Genomic DNA, 19,662 nt, shown 5'->3' on the forward strand with positions numbered 1-19,662 from the left:
TGTGTGTGTGTGTGTGTGTGTGTGTGTGTGTGTGTGTGTGTGTGTAAAAAAAGAGAGCGAGAGATCCGTAAGTACCACGAAAAATAAACGTTGAAGGGAACAGGTGAGGCCCTGACCTGTAAAGTGATCTTTTCTATGTTGTATGTGTAATTCAACACTGCATTGGAATGCAACAATTATAATACATGATTCTACTTCTTTGGCAGAATTTTAACTTCACTGGAAGATGATGTTTCACGTTCACAAACAGACAGCAAAAGTTTGTAAATCAGTGAAAGAAAAAAAAGAACAAGGATATAATGTTTCCAGGCTCACCTCAGCCCATGATCACATTCTTTTTCTTCTTGTAAGAGCTCAGCGCACACACGCTTTGAGCTAACCTAAAGGCTAAATTTAGCCAATAAGCTAACCACAGTCAGTGCCATCCATCTCCACAACAACAGAGCGACACCTAGCTTAATCTCACACACACACACACACACACACAACATGTTAGCATCACGTCATGGTTGGTTGTGCTTACATGACTGACTTACACCAGCAGGCAGATACTAAGAGCTTCTCGCGCACACGCACACACACACACACAACTCACAACAGCAAACTCTGGATAAATACACACAACTACACATTCACACCTGAGCTTCACATTTCAACGTGCTGACATTACATGGTCAGCTGATGTTTTTAAATCACACACAGATGATGACGTCTATTAAGGGTGTAACATTTCATCCATTAGATCGATAAATCGATTTATATTCCTATGATCCAACTACATTGATCAGTGCTCGGCAAGTTGGCCTTCAGGATGACATTAATGGATCTAAAATTATTTTAAAAGGTAATCAACCCATTGTATCAATACAAGGAAATAACACATTGGATTTAAGCAAAGCTTACTTTATATGAATGTGTTTAAGCCCTCTTATTATCCTTGGGGTCAATTTGACCCCATTCAATGTTTATCATTCAAACACTAATGAATGACTTTGTTTTTTGTTTTTTTTGCTTCATATTTCATGTTTTCCATATTTGATGGGTGCACAATTTATTGAGCATAAAATCATCATGATGATATTTTTTCAATGTACTGAACACATATACAAATTGGTGTTCTTTCTTTTCCCCAAGCTGATTTATCTGTGTAAAACTGTGACCTTACATCCTGTGTGTATCGCATCTCTCTCTCAAAAATGTCCTCTAGGAAAAGCTTTACTGTCAATGAGGTTTTGGAACAGCTCTTTCACAGTGAAAGTGACAGAGGAGAATGGGTCTGAGACAGTGGACTGTGTTGAAGCATTCTCATCTGATGAGAATGAGAGAAATGACCCTCCAGCAGAGTAGACACAGTCCTTTCCAACAATGGAAAGACCAACAATATTCAATATGGTTCATTACATGAGAGTCATCAATGTGCACCCCAAATTAGAAAAGATTTGGATGAAAGATTTTCAAGATACATCAACTCCAAAAACTAAAAGTTTGTCCTGATAGTGGCGCTAAAAAACTGGTCAAGGTTTCATTATGTATTCAACAAATAAACAAAGTCCCTAACACAAAAACATGGAGGCAAATATCACTGTGGTCAAGTTGACCCAAAGGTTAAAATGTGTAAGTAATATTTGAGGATAATAGGAGGGTTAAAACTGCTTTTAATATCAAAGGCATTACCGTCTACCGTTTGGGACCTTTGGGTCCAGTGTGTCAAACACTTTGGCTTTAACACAGATGTAGATATTAGGGATGCACCGAAATGAAAATTTGTGGCCAAAGCCAAACAAAATATAAATGCTTGGCCGAATACCGAATAATACCGAATATCGAGTTTTAGATTTTCACAATTTTTCCACACTTTTCTGACTCAAAATCACTGTTTGATTGACTGTTTGATTGCGTCACACGCTTATGGGCGACCGTGGCTCAGGTGGTAGAGGGTCGTCTACTGATCGAGATGTTTGGGGTTCGATCCCAGTACCTGACTATGTGTCAAAGTGTCCTTGGGCAAGACACTGAACCCTAAGTTGCTCCCAGTGGTCGACTAGTACCTTGCATGGCAGTCCTATCCCACTGGTGCGTGATTGTGAGAGTGATTGGGTGAATGAGCTGACATGTAAAGCGCTTTGAGACTGCTTCAGTGTGGTGATAAAGCGCTATATAAAATCAAGTCCATTTTACCATTTACTGTACTGCCTCTGTAAAAAATAACTATTTCAATAGTTTTTTTAAAGTTATAGGGAGCCATTGCATAAAAGTCAAAGAGCCACAGGTTGCAGACTCCTGCCCTGGGAGAACCACAGCTGAACATCTGGCCTGGCATCATAGTCCATCAGTTCTGGTCCCTCCATGCTGATTCTGATGAGGTCTTCCTCTTTGGTGTGGAATCGTGTATGCGTTGCGCATGTACGCTCTCCGCCCCACATGCACTCCGTCACGATGCCCAGTGAGCTCTGCGCACTCTACCCCTACTACTATATTAGTATTTATTTTGTTTCCTCACAGGAGTTAAAAATGACTATTTTCTTTGAAAAAAGATAAATATTTCTTAAAAAAATGGAAAACACGGAATTTTGGAAAAAATAAAACGGATTTCATAGGGTCCTATCTCCAGCTCTCAATGAGCAATAGGCGGGGGTACACCCTGGACAAGGCGCCAGTCCATCGCAGAGCAACACACAGACAAACAACCGCTCATAATCCCATTCATTCCTATGGGTTATTTAGAGACTCTAATCAACCAAACCAGAGTACCCAGAGGAAACCATGCAGCAGATGGAGAACATGCAAACTCCACATACAAAAGACCCAAGTGTCCACCCCAGGCCTTTCTTGCTGTGAGACGGACAAGCTAACCACTAAGCCACCGTGTGCCTGTGTGTGTGTGTGTGTGTGTTGTGTTTTCCCAGTGTGAACAGTGAGCATACAAACCTGCTGCTTGTTCTTCTTGTGTATTTTCATCTTCTATCGCTTCACTGCATCTACCAACAGAAACACATTGTTCATGTTAATTCTAAACTTAGCAATCCATAGAACAAACAAGCAAAAAAAAAACACACGATTCAAGTTCCAAAAATTTTCAGCCAGAAATAGTCCAAAAGTGCATTTTCAGTTTTCTGCCAACACACTTATCTTCACGACTGTACTTAATCTGCATTATATAGTTATATAGATCATTACTTGGATGTGTGAATAAATAATGATGAAGCACAGAAGCTGCTCTTCATCAACTATCTAAATGCACTTTGTGTTTTCATTAAGAACATATTTAATTTGACTCTACTTTTTTCTGTGTTTCGGTTTTCGGCAAAAACTTTTTAATTTTGGTGCTTCTCTAGCTAAAAGACATTTTTCAAACATCCCTGTTTTGGGCCAACCTTCAATTTGTAAAATGTCTCATTAATTCCCATAAAAAGTTTCAAACTGTGCTTGTATTCACAAAGCTTCTCAGAGAACTCCTTACTTAGCCTAAAAATTCCTAACAAGGAATCTTAGCTTAAAAGTGATTCAGGAAGTTTGAGAGCAACTCTAAGCAAGGAGTTCGCATGTTTTTTTTTTTTTTTTTATCTTAGTGAGGAGGTGCCAAGAGCTGTGATTGGTTGTTAGAGAAAGGGAAAAATAGCGCTCTGTGCTCCTTGTAATGAATGAAGAATAAAATCAACTGATCACACCTCGACTGCATTAAGAAATCTGTCATCATGAAATTGATTTAATTCAGCAAAATTAAATTAATTTGCACATATAATATAATATGTTTGAACCTCATTCACATGCCGATTATTATATTGATTTACTTATTATTGTTCACTGTTAATGTTGGTCATTTTACCGCTTTATGCATTTGATATTAATGGTGGAGCAGACACAGCTGTCAATGATTACTGTGATTGCTGGAGCTCTTTTAAAAAGTGAAATACTTGAGTATTAAGTTGGAAACTGGGTTCTGTGAATACAACACAAGTGGCTGGGAGCTCATTGCCCTGATAATTAGTGTGTCGCTCCCTCTCCTGTGTGCGCACAAGACACGAGTGTGAGGGGCGGAGTTTACAGCACAAACAAGGGAGCGAACAAATCGCGCAGCAATACAAGGCTGTAATTACGTTACGCTGTGTGAGAAAAAGGGGTGAGTATTGGCAAGGATGTTGCAATACCATACGTATCACAATACTTAGGTCACGATACAATATTATCTCGATATCACGATACATATTGCGATATTTTACCCAGTTAATATAAAAATTAAACGTAGAAATGAAAAATCAAGTTGCTGCATTTGTTCATCAGAAAATATTTATCACTCAGAGGACAAATTGAGTCAAAACTATTTACTTCAAAACGTGACATTTATTATTATTATTAGATCTACGGGGCCATCTACCGGAGTGGAGGTGTGGAGGTGGCACTATTTTCAAGGTTTTTCTGTAAGAACAGGAGCTTTTTTTTGTTCTTTTTTTAAAAAAAAAAAAAAATCGATTTAAGAAAAAAAAATAAAATTGATTTAAAATCAGCACCCAAAAAAATCGCGATATATCGTGAAATAATTTTTTCACACCCCTAGTGATAAAAGTCAGAATCAGAATAGTTTTATTGCCAATTTGAGTTCAAAACAACACAAGGAATGTGACTTGGTGGATGGTGTGAAAAAACAAAAAACAAACAGAAACACGATAATAATTATTATTATAAATATAAGCGGCTAGCGTCTTATTAAATATGTCTGTTTCTGTCTGTCTACGTCACTTTTAGGTTTCTTAAAACAAGTCCTCCTCACTACTAATAACAGTTTTTCACCTGAGGAGCTCTTTTAGAACCTAACATGCTTTGTGAATTATTTTTATCCTAACAAGAAAAAATTCAAAAAACTCTTAAAATTCGAGGAATGACATCACTACGAGCTACTTTTAGCCATAGGATGCTTCATGAATACATGCACTGGATATCTGCAACCCTAGTTGAAAAAAATGCTTCTGTAATTCCATTATTTGGAATGGATGCTAATATTTATTTGATATTGGTTTGGATATGATGCAGTTACAGAACCAGGTTAAATTCCGATGAATTATTCTTATGATAAGTTCAGATTTTTGATTAATCTCCAAATTTCTGAGCTTAAATTCTCATGGAAATTTACCAGGAATATTCCACCCCTTTGGAACACAAGTCCGAGACAGATTGTCAGTCCATCTTAAGGTAAACACAGAGCCACACACGCACGCACGCACGCACCTTAATAGAACTCAAATAACTCCAATCAACACATATTTCAACACATATTTTTGGACTGTGGAAACCAGACAAAGGCCGTAAAAGTTCAGATGAGAAACCCTTTGGATACGGGTCCATTCATTTAACCATCAATTTAAATTCTCTTTTAAAACCATGAACACAGCGTACTGTAAAAATAAGAAATAAATCAATGAAGCTGTCCTTTCTCAAAGAGAAAAACTGATTTCTAAAAAACAAATACATTAACATAGAGGGGAATGACATTGAGATGTAAAGGTTGTATTATATGAACTAAAACTATATATTTAAGGTCAGTAGGAGCTCCAGAGCATCTCAGAGGCAAAGACTCAAAGGCTATGTTTTAATTAGAGATTTAATTCCCCTTTAATTCAAAATAAAAAATTTCATTCTCTTTACAAATATTAAAAATGACCTTGTAAACAATGAAAATGGCCATTCCAAATTAAACTTAAATCCAAGTAAGTTTAGCAAATAAAAAACCATGAAAGTTTATAGAAACGTGCTAACCTTTGAAATACTGCTTCTTTATTTTTCTTACTTTAGAAAACTAAAAGAACCAAATCGAGGTAACCTTGATGAAACTGTGAGTTAACAAGTTACAATGAGCCCCAGTTCAACCAGTTACACCAGCATGAGAAGTTAGAAAAAAGCCGTTTGCTATGTAAACAAAGTGCGTAAATCACGATGGAAATGAAATGGTATATCAAATATTGTACATCAGTCTTGTTATTTGTGTTCTATATGCAAAGGTTGGTCTTATATGTTATTGTTTGTTTCTTTGATGAGGTAAAAAATGTTATAACCAGGGAAAGTCAAATAAAAGCATGGTTATTTTTCTATAATATCAAATTGTCAGCCTTGTATCGTATATCACGTCTCAAACATTGTATATCGTCCCACCTTTAACTGCATTAACATCATCATACAGAAGAGGATTAGGGTCAATTTTGATTATGAAAATAATTTTGGGCAAATCAAGAATAAAGTGAATGTAGAGAATTAAGTCGAAATTTTGAGAATTAAGTCGAAATTTTGAGAATTAACTTGAAATACAATATCGTGATAAAAGTCAAAAGTTTGCTAATGAAGTCAAGTCTACGGAAGCTGACTAGGGCCAAATCACCATATATGACAACATCTCCATCCAAAGTGGCCCTAATCTGTTTCCATAGCTCCTCAATAGCCACAGACATGACTGACAGTAGGAGTAAATGTTGGTACCGGAGCCAAAACAACTGTTCAGAGTCCTTAAAGAGATTACAACACTGTGTTTATGAGCTAAAAGAGAAATAATTTCTGATATTAAACCCAACTTTGACGTATTGTTTAACGCATTCATCGATACACAGCCATAATCTGATGTTTATTGTCATATGGTGAATTGCCCTCGTCAGCTTCAGTAGATTTGACTTCATTAGCAGACTATCGACTTTTATCACAATCTTGTATTTCGACTTTAATCTCTACATTATATTTCAACTTCAAGATGGGACGCTTCAGGTGTTCCTTAGTTCCTACTGCCATCAGACTGTTTAACTCAATAACTGTGACTACACTGACCACCGATTCCTCAATTCTCATCTGCACATTTGTTGTTTTTCCTTCTGCTGTTGTTGTTATTCTATTTTATGTACATTTTGCACTACTATCCTGTTAGTATTTATTTTTGTTCTTACTCTCTGCTCTTATACTGTGTTGCTCCAAATGTGAATTTCCCCTCTGGAGATCAATAAAGGTGTATTACATTCTAAACCTTTGACTTTTATCACCATATTGTATTCCAACTTTAATCTCATCTACTCAACTTTAATCTCAACATTATATTTCAACTTTAATCTTGATTTTCTCCATCATCGTTGACCCTAATCGGCTTCGGTACCATCAGAACTGTCATTGTAGGATTTTATGAACACACAGATATACGGTTTTTAAAATCACACATCTTAAAGTTTGAGGATCAGGTACATTTTAAGACTGCACAGAAAATATATAAAGCTGTTATAACTTTAGAGGAAAACTAAACATGAAACAACAGTATGCACGGACTAATTTGAAAAGTATGTGTATTTTTATTTGTGGGGCAGTTTTGTGGAATGACTTTGATGAAACAATTCAACTAAGTAGAAATATGATACAGTTGAAAAAAATACATCTTTGAAAAGTACAGTAATGAAGAAGGAGAATGTAAACCTCACAGATGTTGATGGCGAATGTTCATTTTGTTTGTTTTTCTCAATAGCTTGATTGGAGTATTTATTTGTACTGCCATATTGGTTTATTTCATTAGATTTTTGCATTAGTTAGTGGTGAAGAACGGGGGTAAGACTTGACAAACCTATGGCTTCTTTCTGTCCCTTGTCAAAAATATTAAATGTATTATGATTTGTATATTTGCTTTTGTTTTCATCCATTTTCATTTTTTGTTCCTTCGAAATAAATAAATGAATAAACTGTTGATCTACGGAAATGAACAACACCAATTCACCACCTTCAACTTCATCACAATATTTTATTTAGAGTTTAGTTATCTTTTTAATGACTTTTACCTTGCCATATTTCAACTTTATTCTAAAAATTTCGACTTGAATCTCGACATTTATAATTTATTCTCAACATTTTGACTTAAAGTTTATTCTTGATTTGCCCAAAATAAATGTCTCTGTACTATCACAGCTGTCATTGTTGACTATTATCACCTGATGTCTTATTTGGTTTGGGGAAAAACGTTTAATAGTGTGAGAAAGACACCAGCAGTGAGTTGTAATTGTATTAATAAAACTCATAGAAACTAACACCAGCAGCATCTTCACTGCAACAAGTAAACTGTAACATTGGTGATGCTGATGCCAACATCCCTTTATTATCAAAGTGATTGCATGACTCATTATTATAGCCTACACACCTGGTTGCTAAGGCTGCAGAGGCTAACAGCCTAGCTTTGATCGCACCTCTGTAGGGGTTTTGGACCGTGACGAGTGCTAACAAACGCAGGAGCTAACACGTTAGCTAGCTTGAATGTGTCCAGCCTCCATTGGTTTGCCTCAAGTTAAGAGAGCCGGGAGGGAAAGTGGTAAAAAACGGCAGCAGAAGAAGAGCTGACACACACACACACACACACACACGGTGGAAAAATAACCGAGCCTCTGTGTCCTGGTGGTAGCAGCAGTGGATGCTAGCCCGCTGCTTGCTAGCTCCTCCTGCTAACGTTCTATAATGTCACCGCATCGCTGCTGCTGTTGTGAAGCCCATTATAAGAGGCTTTTTTTTCCACGTGTAGACACTAGCCCTCTCCCCACGTCCCCATGCACCGATTAAACCACCGACAACAGCCATCAGTCCCACCGGCTCAAGGCTCACCTGCACCGGACACACGACACACGCTCTCACCGGCGACACATCCATCCAAACACACGGCTTTGGCATTGCTGCTTCTTTTTCTTTTTTTATATTTTCCAAGGACACAAATTCGCCATGACAGTTTTGGAAAAAAAATGCATAAAAAATTAGCTGACAGGGAAGGGAGGGGAAGGAAGAGGAGGGAGGAAGCAGGGGGAGGAAGAGGAGAAGAGGAAGAAGAAGAAGAAGTCAGCGTAGGGCTGGGAAATATATCGAGATTCAAGATATATCGAGCTTTCTATTTTTGGCAACATAGAAAATAACAATATCACCTATATAGAGATAGATCTATATATTTTTTAATGAAGTGTATAGTTCCAGACCCAGACCTCAGACAAACCTGGCTATAGTTTCGGTACTTCCTGTGTGGAAGTATGTGCAGTTCCGTCACTGCTGGACCTTTTCTACATACGCGTAATGTGCCTGTGTTACTATCGTGTTGTTGATGAGTGGTCCAAGGCACTAGACTCAAGGATTTTTCCTTCCGCTGATGTGGGTTCGAATCCCACTTCTGACGGTTTTTTGTTTTTGTTCTTTTTTCTTTTCATTTTAACATATTTAACACACCAAATTCCACATTTAAAAATATATATACAAAAAAAGAAACATTTTAGGGTATTTCCTGGATTAGGATTAGGGCTAAAATAAAACTGACAGAACTATAGCTAGATGGACACAGGTCTGGCAGTTACAGGGACGGGTCCGGCAATGACGGAACTACCGGCATTCGACTTACTGCTCACAGGAAGTGCCGGAACTATAGTCAGGATTGTCTGAGGTCCTGTGTCACGGTCTGAGTTTACCTCGTACTGAGATTGATTGTGAGCACGCACACTACGAATGAATTGTTGCTACTTCTGTCATGCTGAGATTGAAAATTCAACTTCAAAGCAATGTGTTTGGAAAAAAAAAATGTTTTATCATGTATTCTATGCAGTTTTTCATTATTACATGTATTGCGTTTGCATAGAATAAATTATAAATGTTATTTTTTTGTACAAACACAGTACATGTAATAAAAAAAACTTCATAGAATAAATTATACATTGTCTTTTTTTGCACAAACACAATACATGTAATACCATGTATTAACATACGTATTATAATAAAACTCAATATGAAAAGGAATAGCTTATTTATTTCTTTCAATTTGATTTCAATTAATAAGGTTTTGAATCGATTAATCACGATTCGATTTTGTTTTGATATTGATTTTTAAAATATATTTGGATATTAATAAAATGGTTCCAAACTTCTGATTTAAGTTGGGGCAGCTCACCCAGCTACATCTGCCACGTTTGCACTAAATTGAATGCAATCTTGCTAACACCAGAATATAGCACAAGGCTACAGGGGTTAGAGTAAAAAAAACAATATTAGCACCAATGAATTGATTTGGGAAAATTTCAATGAAATCGATTCAAGATTAATTAAATCAATTTTTTGTTTTTTTTTACTCAGATCTATACAAATCACATCATACAAGTATTTAATCTAATTCATAAAGTACAGTCAAACAGAATCCTTCTTTACAATTTTAACATATTTCTGAGATATATATTTTTTTAACATATTTTGTATTACAGGGTTCCTACAGCTTCAGTCAAACTAAATTCAAGACTTTTTAATACTTTTTAATGCCATTTAAAATTCAATTTAAGACTGACTTCACAGTAAACACAAGGCCGTGGCTATGGATGTGTTAAATGTATCCATAGACTAGGGCGTCCCGATCGGATATCGGTCCGATATCAGTCTGAAAATGAATATCGGATTCAGATTTCCGATTATTATTGTTTTTTTTTTTTGCTATTTATTTTTTATTATATTTATTCAATTGTAGAATACTGTAGATATTATGTTGAAGGTTAAAATGTATGTAACCTCATGGTTAATAATAAATGGGTCAGTTTTTCTCATACCTAATGTTGCTGACTATTGAGTAACAATATCGGTGTCATATCGGAAATGAAAAAGTTGTATCGGGACATCCCTACCATAGACTGCTACTCTATGCATACGCAGCGCTGCTCATTGGCCAGTTTAGATCATGTGATAGGTGCACCACGTATTTGAATATTTTAGCTCATATTTATTTTTAGCTAGCCCGCTAACCCTTTTATTTTAGCCCTAACCCTAAAATGTTTATTTTTGTTGGATATGTATTTTTAAAGGTGGAATTTGCCACGTTAAACATGTTAAAATGAAAATATTTATATGTCAAAAGTGGGATTCAAACCCACGTTAGAAGAAGGAAAAGTATATTTATATAAGTATATATATATAGACATATATATATATATATATATATATTTTTTCTTTTTTTTACTAGTGTCTAGTGCAAACGTACCAGACTTAAATAATCAAATTCACTCAAAACACACAAGATGACTACAAAAATAGCCATAAATCTATGAAACAACAGAAATACAAAAAATAAAAACCATTAAGAAAAATCTTCATTGGACAGGCAAGTTTCTTTAAATTTACATTTCCCCGTGTAGTTAAAAGTTGTGCATCTGCTGTTAAGGTAAATTATATATATATATATATTTTAAAACGTTAGCATTTATTTTGAAACGTGAGTTTAATTACAATCATAAAATCATACTTATGTGTTAAAATTTAAGACATTTGAAACATTGATTTAAGACATTTTAATAACAATTAACGCCTTATTTTTAGATTCATGACTTTCATGCATTTTAAGGTTCCACAGGAACCCTGTGTTAAAATACTAATTTTAGGGGTCTCTGCATTTCACTACTTCTCAGAACAGCATTAAAAGCTTAGTTAGATGAATTAATAAGTGCGTCCTAACCCAGATCTTCCCCTAAACAAGCCACATTACAGAACTCACTCACACGTGCTGTCCCTTAGAGCAGTGGTTCTCAAACTTTTTGGGCTCAAGTCCCCCTTTCTTTTACTTTTGAATGCTCGTACCCCCTTATGTCCAACTACTACGTTTCATTCAGAATACTATAAAAATAATTATAGATCATAATGATGGAATGAATGAGTGATAACACACTGTTTAAAGAATCTAATTTTGTAAATAAGTGAATGAAACAGTATTTAGTGCCTCTGAATAGATTTATTTCTATAGTTTGTATCATTTATGGTCATCTCCCTTCTGACATGAGACCAAGGCTGACCTTGTATTTTCACTTCACATTCTTTCTATCATCATTTTGTGTATTTTGTTATTGTGTGTCTGTCCTTTTTATTATTCAGTATATTTTCCTCTTATTTCTCGTGTTTTTTTATTGTTGTTGCTGTTGTTTTGTGTTGTTGGTATTATTCAAATTATTTTATCTCAGTGTGTGTGTTTTTGGTGTCGATTCTTATGTAGTTTTGTATGTTTCTCTGTTATTTTTGTCTATTTTGTAGTGATATTGTGTATTTTTGTCTTTGTTCTAGTTTTGTGAGTTGCTGGTAATGGTTACGTATTGTTCTCCTTTAGTGTGTGTGTTTTTGGTGTCATTTTGTGTATTTTTGTTTGTCTGTTCTGTTTATTATTCAGTATGTTTTTTTTTTCTCTTATTTAGTGTGTTTTTGTTGTTGTTTTGTGAGTTGCTGGTAATATTCAGTGTGATTACAATTTTTAACTGAAACTAAACATTATATATTATCTCTCCCCCTGCCAAGCACCCCATTGCGTACCCCCATTTGAGAAACACTGCCTTAGAGGAGAAAAAGCCAAAGGTGGCTCATATTATGCAGCTGTGTGTTAATAAATGTGCCTTTATGTCATTTTTCATCAGCAAATTTAACCCAGAATTGTCTTTCTGGTAAGACTTTATTGAGTTAAAAATATAGGGATCAATATCCTATATCGCCATTTGGATGGAAAAAAAAATATCGATATATAAGTTTTGGTGCATATCGCCCATCTCTGTTAAGCGGAATATCGATTATCGACTTCAATCCCTGCTTCATTCACTATAGATGCTCTTCTACATCCAGCAGCATCACAAACCCGTATCGGAAAAGTTATAAAAAGCCTTTCCTTACCCTCCACAAAGTCTACGAGTGTGTCTTAAACACACGCAGCAGCCCTTCTCCGTTACTTCATTTGGTGGAAGTTGTTTTATCGGCTGTGGTGGAAGTGTTTGAGCAGCGGCAGCTAGCCTAGCATTAGCACCAGAGGGACGCAGCAGCAGCAGCAGCTGCAGCATCGGCATCAGCGGCTGCGGCGGCTGCGCACTACGGGCCTCACGTGCTTCCATTGGCTGCAGCCGCGCGCGCATCTGGCCGTGCGCATGTTTCCATTGGCCCCGCAGCTGTCAGACAAGCACGAGCTACCGCGGCAGCCTCAGGCAACACTATTGTGCATTGTGTGTGTGTGTGTGTGTGTGTGTGTGTGTGTGTGTGTGTGTGTGTGTGTGTGTGTGTGTGTGTGTGTGTGTGTGTTTTACCCCCTCTCCCCTCCTACAGTGCGACCCTTTGTTGTTGTTGTTGTTGTTTATCCAGATGTTGTCCTTACCTCCTATTCACTGATGCTGTCATTGAGGAGGAAAGAAGAAGACAAACAGTCATACAGCGGTTGAGCTTTCAACACCCTGATGCAAAAAAAAAAAAAAAAAAAAAAAGGTCTCCACCAATCCTGTTTTTTTTTTTTTTTTTTTTTTAGCACGATGGAAGAAAGAAAGAAATGAAATACGTCTTTCCCGCCTTTGGTAAATCAGGTCGCATCAGTCTCTCCCACGTTGAGCCAAACGTGTTCACGACACGACTACTAACAAGAGTGGAATCAGAAATAGTCAGTATTAAAAAAAACCAAACAAAATACAAGCAGGAATCAGCTTCTTCATCATCTGTCCATCATATACACTCATCATGTTCATGATCATAAGGTCAGGTATATGACGAAAAGTGTGCCCTTTAAATCCATTCCTCTACTCATTAAACTTTATACTACAGTTGTTTATTTCCTTATCTAAATTATTGTAATAGAGGGTTTTCACGGCGCGTCATCAACCCGGAAGTCGCCATTTTGGAGATAAGCAGCCGGTTTACAAACAGCACACAAACGAGCAAATCCCGAATTTTGAGAGGAAATGGTGAACTATTGCCGTGTTTTTAGCTGTACTAATCGGTCAGAACGTGAAAAACGTGGAGTTTTATAGAATGCCAAAAGTTAGAACAAATCAGGGAGAACAGTGTCTGCATTTTATAGTCAGTAGTTCTACACCAGGAGAGCAGTGACATGAGACGAGCTCACCGCTGTTGCACCAGTTGTTATTGGTGTAAATGCAAACACCGCCGCCCTCATCTCCAGTCTTACATTTAAATCCAGCTTCAGGTCATTCAGTTAGTTCTCCAGAGAGCAGACATTAGAACACAGGATGGAAGGAAGATTAGCTTTTAGATTGGTTGCTAGCCCCGCTCCTGCTTCTGGTCACACTGCTTATGTCTCCTCCGCAGGCGGACACCGCTGGTACGAAGCTGCTTCACAGGTCGCTGGATGTAGCCGGCGTAGCAGTCCATAATAGTCTGGGCAGCCTCATAGCCCACCCATCTCAACGAATTATGTATTATTCAGAAAAGTTACACATCTATCAGACATGTTTATTCATACACAAGTTTATTTATAGTAAGAAAGATGTTTCTGTCACTTTTTTACCTTTACTTCAAATTTACAATCATACCATACAAGACACTAATGACAATAACTATTCTCTATATTTACTCTTAGCCCGTACAACACATCATTAATTTAACATATCAGAGGAATAAATTACCTCCCCTGATAAGATCCATAACCAAATAAACCTTTAAAATGCAGTTAAAAATATTTGATCAATTAATAAATCATCTTACATTACACCAACTTACTTCTTGTGTTTCCTTTTTTCTTTTTGAGCTTCAATTAATATTTTTTTCAATATTTTAATTTGTCTTTGGATATTAATATTTCTGAAGTCTGTTTATATATTATAGTTTCCACTTATATCAAAGATTATTTGTGCATTTTTTTCTCCTCAAGTGTCTATTAGCCTTTATTGTTTGCGTTTATTGAAAGGGGAGGAGCTCTTGTACAAGCCCAGTGGGCTTCACTCCCTCCTAAAACCAAAAAGTCTGATTTTTTTTATGTATTTAATAAATACATGAAATGAAAATGAAATGAGGTCTCAGGAAATGTTTCATTCATTCATTCATTACAACTTCGGATACAAAAAGTTGAATTGAATTGAGTACCTCACATTACAGTGTTTTTCAACCTTGGGGTCTTGACCCCACATGGCAGAGCTGCAAAGGTAGACAACTTTTTTTTGATTGATTAGAGGGTCACATGATCAACATTCATGTCAGCATTTAGAATAATATGCAATCTGAGGGTTAACGCAGCAAAGAAAAAATAGTTTTTATAGTAATTTTGTGTGAATTTCTGTCATTCTGTGTATGTTTGTTGTCGTCTTGCTGCTCATTATGAGGCATTTTGTGCATTTCTGTTGTCCTTTTGGGTATTTTTTCTGTAAAACATGTTTTTGGGAGCCATATTGTGTTTTTTATGCTGTCATTTTGAGTTTTCTGGAGTAATTTGTGTATTTCTGTCGTAGTTTTGCTTGTTAGTACAGTGGATTTGCGGAGTCATTTTTCATGTCTTTTTCTGAACTTTTGTTGTAATTTTGTGTATTTTTATGAGTAATTTTGTTTATTACTGTTTTTGTAGTAGTTTTGTGTGTTTTTGGAGTATTTTCTGTGTTTTTCTCTTGTCTTTTACTGTCTTTTCCTGCAATGTTGTAATCTTTGTATTTTTTTCATGTATTCTTGCTTTTGTTTTGTGTATTTTTCTGTCATTTTGTACGTTTACTTTGGGGGGCCTGTGCTTCCATCATACTGGAAAAACACATATTAGATTAAATATTTAGTCTGTTTTTTTAATTAAATTAGTACTTTTAATGCAGGAAAAAGTCACTCTTCTTGCCAAAGCGCGTTAATTGAGTCGATATATATTTTAGATGATAAAAAAAGGCCCGTCTTTGTGTGTGAAAAAAGCTTTAAAGTATTTCTAATCCAAAATCTAAATTCATGCCCACTGTGAGCGACGACGGATCAGCCAAGTAACAGTTAAATTATTCTGCATCTGTTTAACGCACCCCTGCAATCCCCACTGATCCTGCCTGCTTTCTCCCTCTCTTCTTCATCTCTCCTCCTCCTCCTCCTCCTGACTCTCTCCCTGCACCCTCCACCAGTCACTTGGCCCAGAGCCTGGAGATGGAAGAGGGAACAGATTTTCTTTTCCCTCCTTTCAAAAAAAAAATACTGGATCTCTGCGAGGTTTCGTCAGCATGAAGTAAAAAGTTATTCACAGCTAGAATAAATAAACTCCACTTTATCTGTAGTTCTCCCTCTTTTGGCACCTTGTAAACCTAAAAGTCTGATTAACAATTTAATTTCAACGCATTTTTCAATTAATGCTCAAAAATTATATTAGTGTGGAAGTTGTATCCATTACATCCACACTGAGGCAGTTTAGAGCAGCTAATTTGTGACAATAGCTACACAACACTAAGGCTGCATCCTAATATTCCCTCCTATCTCCTTTCCTATCCACTGTTCCTTAACCCCCGGAAATGTTTAAGTGCTTGCCATGATAAGGAGCATTCCAATTCTCATAAAGCTATGGAAAGGAGGCTCAATGCTTCCTTTATAACCTCCTTTAGCCTAGGAAACACTGATGGATCCTTTAACAAAGGAGACCACATAATGCTGACCCACAATTCCTTGCTGAGACAACATTTAAAGGGACGCGCTCATCAGAGCGTTCACGGAAACCCACGGAGACCGAAAAGAGACGAATATCATGTAAGTTACCAATGCAATAAAATGCCATGAACAACTTTGAATAATAACCCATATTTTATATGTAAGACATATTACCATATTATAACTGACATAAAACAGACACTGTCATTCAATAAAAAGGGACCAGAGACATTTTTAGCCACATTGTGTTTTATTCAACATGACATTCTTTTAGTTTCACTTTTGTTCCTCGTAGCCTGGTAGCCTCTTTTGATTAACATTCAAACCTTGTGATTTTTGAGATTATATCAGTGGAAAGTGTTTGAAATGTGCTTTTAGTCCATTTTCGAAAATTATAGTTTTTTCACCACGGCAGATGTCACTGACCTTCACAGCCGTCTGATTATTACGTCACCTAGTGGAAGTGCGTCTGATTGTCAAAACAAACATGATGGCCTTTCCCTAACTCCTTTAGAAAGTCTCCTAACACCTTTCCTTAACCCTGTGATGTCATTTATGTGGTTAAGGAAAAGTGTATAGGAAAGAAGTTAGGAGAGACTATTCGGACGAGCCCCAAGACCAGAATGCACCGAGACCAAAACAAGACTGTGTTCAAACTTGCATACTAACGTACTATACACTACATGCTCAATGGGTATATATTGTCTACTATATATGATTTAGCATGGCAGATATGTAGCAATATTAGTGTAAGATGTTCACTTCTGGAAGAACACATGGACATGAGTACATGGGGATTTTTGAGTATGCTGAATCCAGTTTTAATGGGATCCATGCTGGCAAACCAATGGTTCCAACTCAAAATCCACAAATCCAAGATGGCCACCATCTGTATTGCCAATTTGGATATTTTCTCATAACGCTGGTTCTATTTGACATAGAAGCATGATCTCAGTGGTGAATTACAGGCTTTCAGGGCCAAGGAATTCAATAATATATCTTCAAATACCGTAAATTGTGCTCAGAGCAAGATCCAAGATGGCTTCCATCCGTATTGCAAATTTCAATTTTAACGTAACTTCAGTTCCGTCAAACAATTTTGTGGCAAAATGTAGATTTTTGGGGACAAAGATTGCACTGTGCACAATCTACGGTATTTTAAGAAGTGAACATCTTATCCTCATATTGCTACATATCTGCTGGGCCAATTTGGAAAGTCTCGTCTAAAACATGGAGGTAAGAAACCTTATAGTATTTTTCTTTCAGATCCAGGTGTAAATATTTGTTTTCAATAATTGCATTACAGATTTGCAAGAGTTTGATAATGTAAATGTCCTGCTCCGTCACATTTTTTGGAATGAGGTCACTTCCAAAAAGCCTGATTGAGATGTTTGTTGAGTGAACGTATTAATATGCATGGTTGGCAGTAGAAAAACTAAAAGATATTTTAACCCCCTGGCTGGCATCAACCTACGAGTCGACCTCTAGTGTTGATCAAATTTGTAACTTCCAACTCTGACATTGAGTTGTTTGAACTCCAGCAGGTCGTCCTGAGCATCTCCAGCTACACAGGTTTTCCTGATGAAATGGGTGAGAACGTTAATAAGTGCTGGTGATGAGTATTTGTCGTGTGCTCGGCCTCATTCGACCACGCTGAGATCTTCTGAGGTCGAGTATTTTTGACGCTCAGTTCTATTTTTAACCATGATGTGGCGTATGACTCTGCGTCAGTCAGGCATGTTAACAGAGACAAACAAACGCCTGTTACGTTGTTGAAGGCCTGCTTGTATCGAGAGAAAAAAACGTCTTTGTCATTTAGAATTTTTTTTTTTTTTTAACAATGGGTTTATCCAAAGCAAGGATTATAGAGTGGCTACATGTGTGAATCCAGGCAGACAGGCACAGCTTGGCTACCACAGCAGCCCTTTGGCAGCCATGTTGACTTTGAAAGGCTAATCTATGGCTGTTGCTATAGGAACAGATGCTGATCCTCTGAGGGATGGAGCGATCGCCCCGTTGTCACTGCGACTGGCTACAAAATATATGCAGAGAAAACCAAAAACTAAGTGATCGAGAACCAATATTAAGCTCACTTATAATTTCAGCAAGTTCATTTTAGGAAAATTACCTCTTGACATGTTTCGACTGTTAACTGCCAGTCTTCTTCAAAGGTGTCTGCTGATTGCTTTGAGTTTTGTTCATGACTTCCACGTATTCCTGGAAGTTCATTTTGTCTTATTTGAAATAATATGTTTAGATTTAATTTATTCAGACAACAAAACATCTTAAAATACCAATAAAGTGTCCTGAGTTTTAAGTTATCTTATAAAGCAAAAATAAAAAAATGTCCAAATGCCACAGCTTTGTAGATATTTAAATGTAAAAATATTATTCTAAAAATAACTTGGAACAGCTGACAGGACAAAAGCTAAATAAATAAATAATAAAGTGCAGCACGTGTAACATTTTCATAAGTCAAAGGGTAATAACAGAATGAACATGACACAGTGAAGGATAGTGGAAGGTTTTTATTCATGTACAAAGCCGTGAACTCCATCATTTTCCTCAGTAGCTTTGCTCTTTCCACTGATAAGCGCTCTCTCTTTAGCTTTAGCATTAGCTTGATTACTAGCTTCAAATGCTGCATACTGAGCAGTGTGGTTTTTGTTTGCAGCTCCACCAAGGCTTATTACGGCGTTACAGGAAGAACAAATTGCGATCCTTTGCTCTCTTTTTTTGTGTAAAACTGCCGAACTGTTGACATGCTAAGCTAACGGCTGCTCTGGCCGTTGTTGTTGTCCTGTGTTATAGAGGCATGTGCAGCACACACACGGACACGTGAGTTAGTGGGCAGGTCTGTCAGTCATCTCACAGCAGAACGGGACAGTGGCTGACTTTAAGACCTTTGCAGAGGTAGAAAAGATCGGTTTCATATGCAAGGATCGGCCGCTCCCCCAAAATCAGAAAAATCGGCCCCGATCGATCAGTTGATATTTATTTGCATTAAAAAAATTGTTTTGTGCGAAAGTGAACGTATTTGATTTCAGTGTTTGAAGGATTTTATTTCTGTTTAAAGAATACATTTTTACTTTGTTTTGTACAAAAATTCAAAACCTTTTTGGTTGACAAATAATCAATAATGACTAAAATAATTGAGATTATTATTTTTTCTATAATCGTGCAGCCCTAGGTTCTCATAGTATTGTCTACATTTCGAACTAGGGCAGTCACGTGCTATACATGGACTGTAACATGTTTCTAAAGTGATGGAGAAACCCGGCGTACCCGGAGAAAACCAACACTGCTGTT

At 36.7% G+C, this 19,662-nt stretch overlaps 1 protein-coding gene across 5 annotated transcripts in view; it reads right to left on the reverse strand.

The window, feature by feature from the left end:
- chd6 (chromodomain helicase DNA binding protein 6) overlaps window positions 1-12,820 on the reverse strand; it is a 65,415-nt gene extending 52,595 nt beyond the window's left edge. For 3 of the 5 annotated variants that reach the window (XM_028446300.1, XM_028446299.1, XM_028446295.1), the window contains exons 1-2: window positions 8,602-8,731; window positions 2,929-2,978 (exon numbers count right to left, since the gene is read on the reverse strand). In XM_028446300.1, the coding sequence (XP_028302101.1) occupies window positions 2,929-2,958 (30 nt within the window). In that variant the 5' untranslated portion in view covers window positions 2,959-2,978; window positions 8,602-8,731. Of the gene's footprint in view, window positions 1-2,928; window positions 2,979-8,146; window positions 8,213-8,601; window positions 8,732-12,654 lie in introns of those variants that run through there. The other 2 variants (XM_028446296.1, XM_028446297.1) reach the window with 2 other exon arrangements.
- Between the last annotated feature and the right edge of the window lie 6,842 nt (window positions 12,821-19,662).

This window comes from Gouania willdenowi, chromosome 5 (genome assembly GCF_900634775.1).
Source record: "Gouania willdenowi chromosome 5, fGouWil2.1, whole genome shotgun sequence".
NCBI lineage: Eukaryota > Metazoa > Chordata > Actinopteri > Blenniiformes > Gobiesocidae > Gouania > Gouania willdenowi.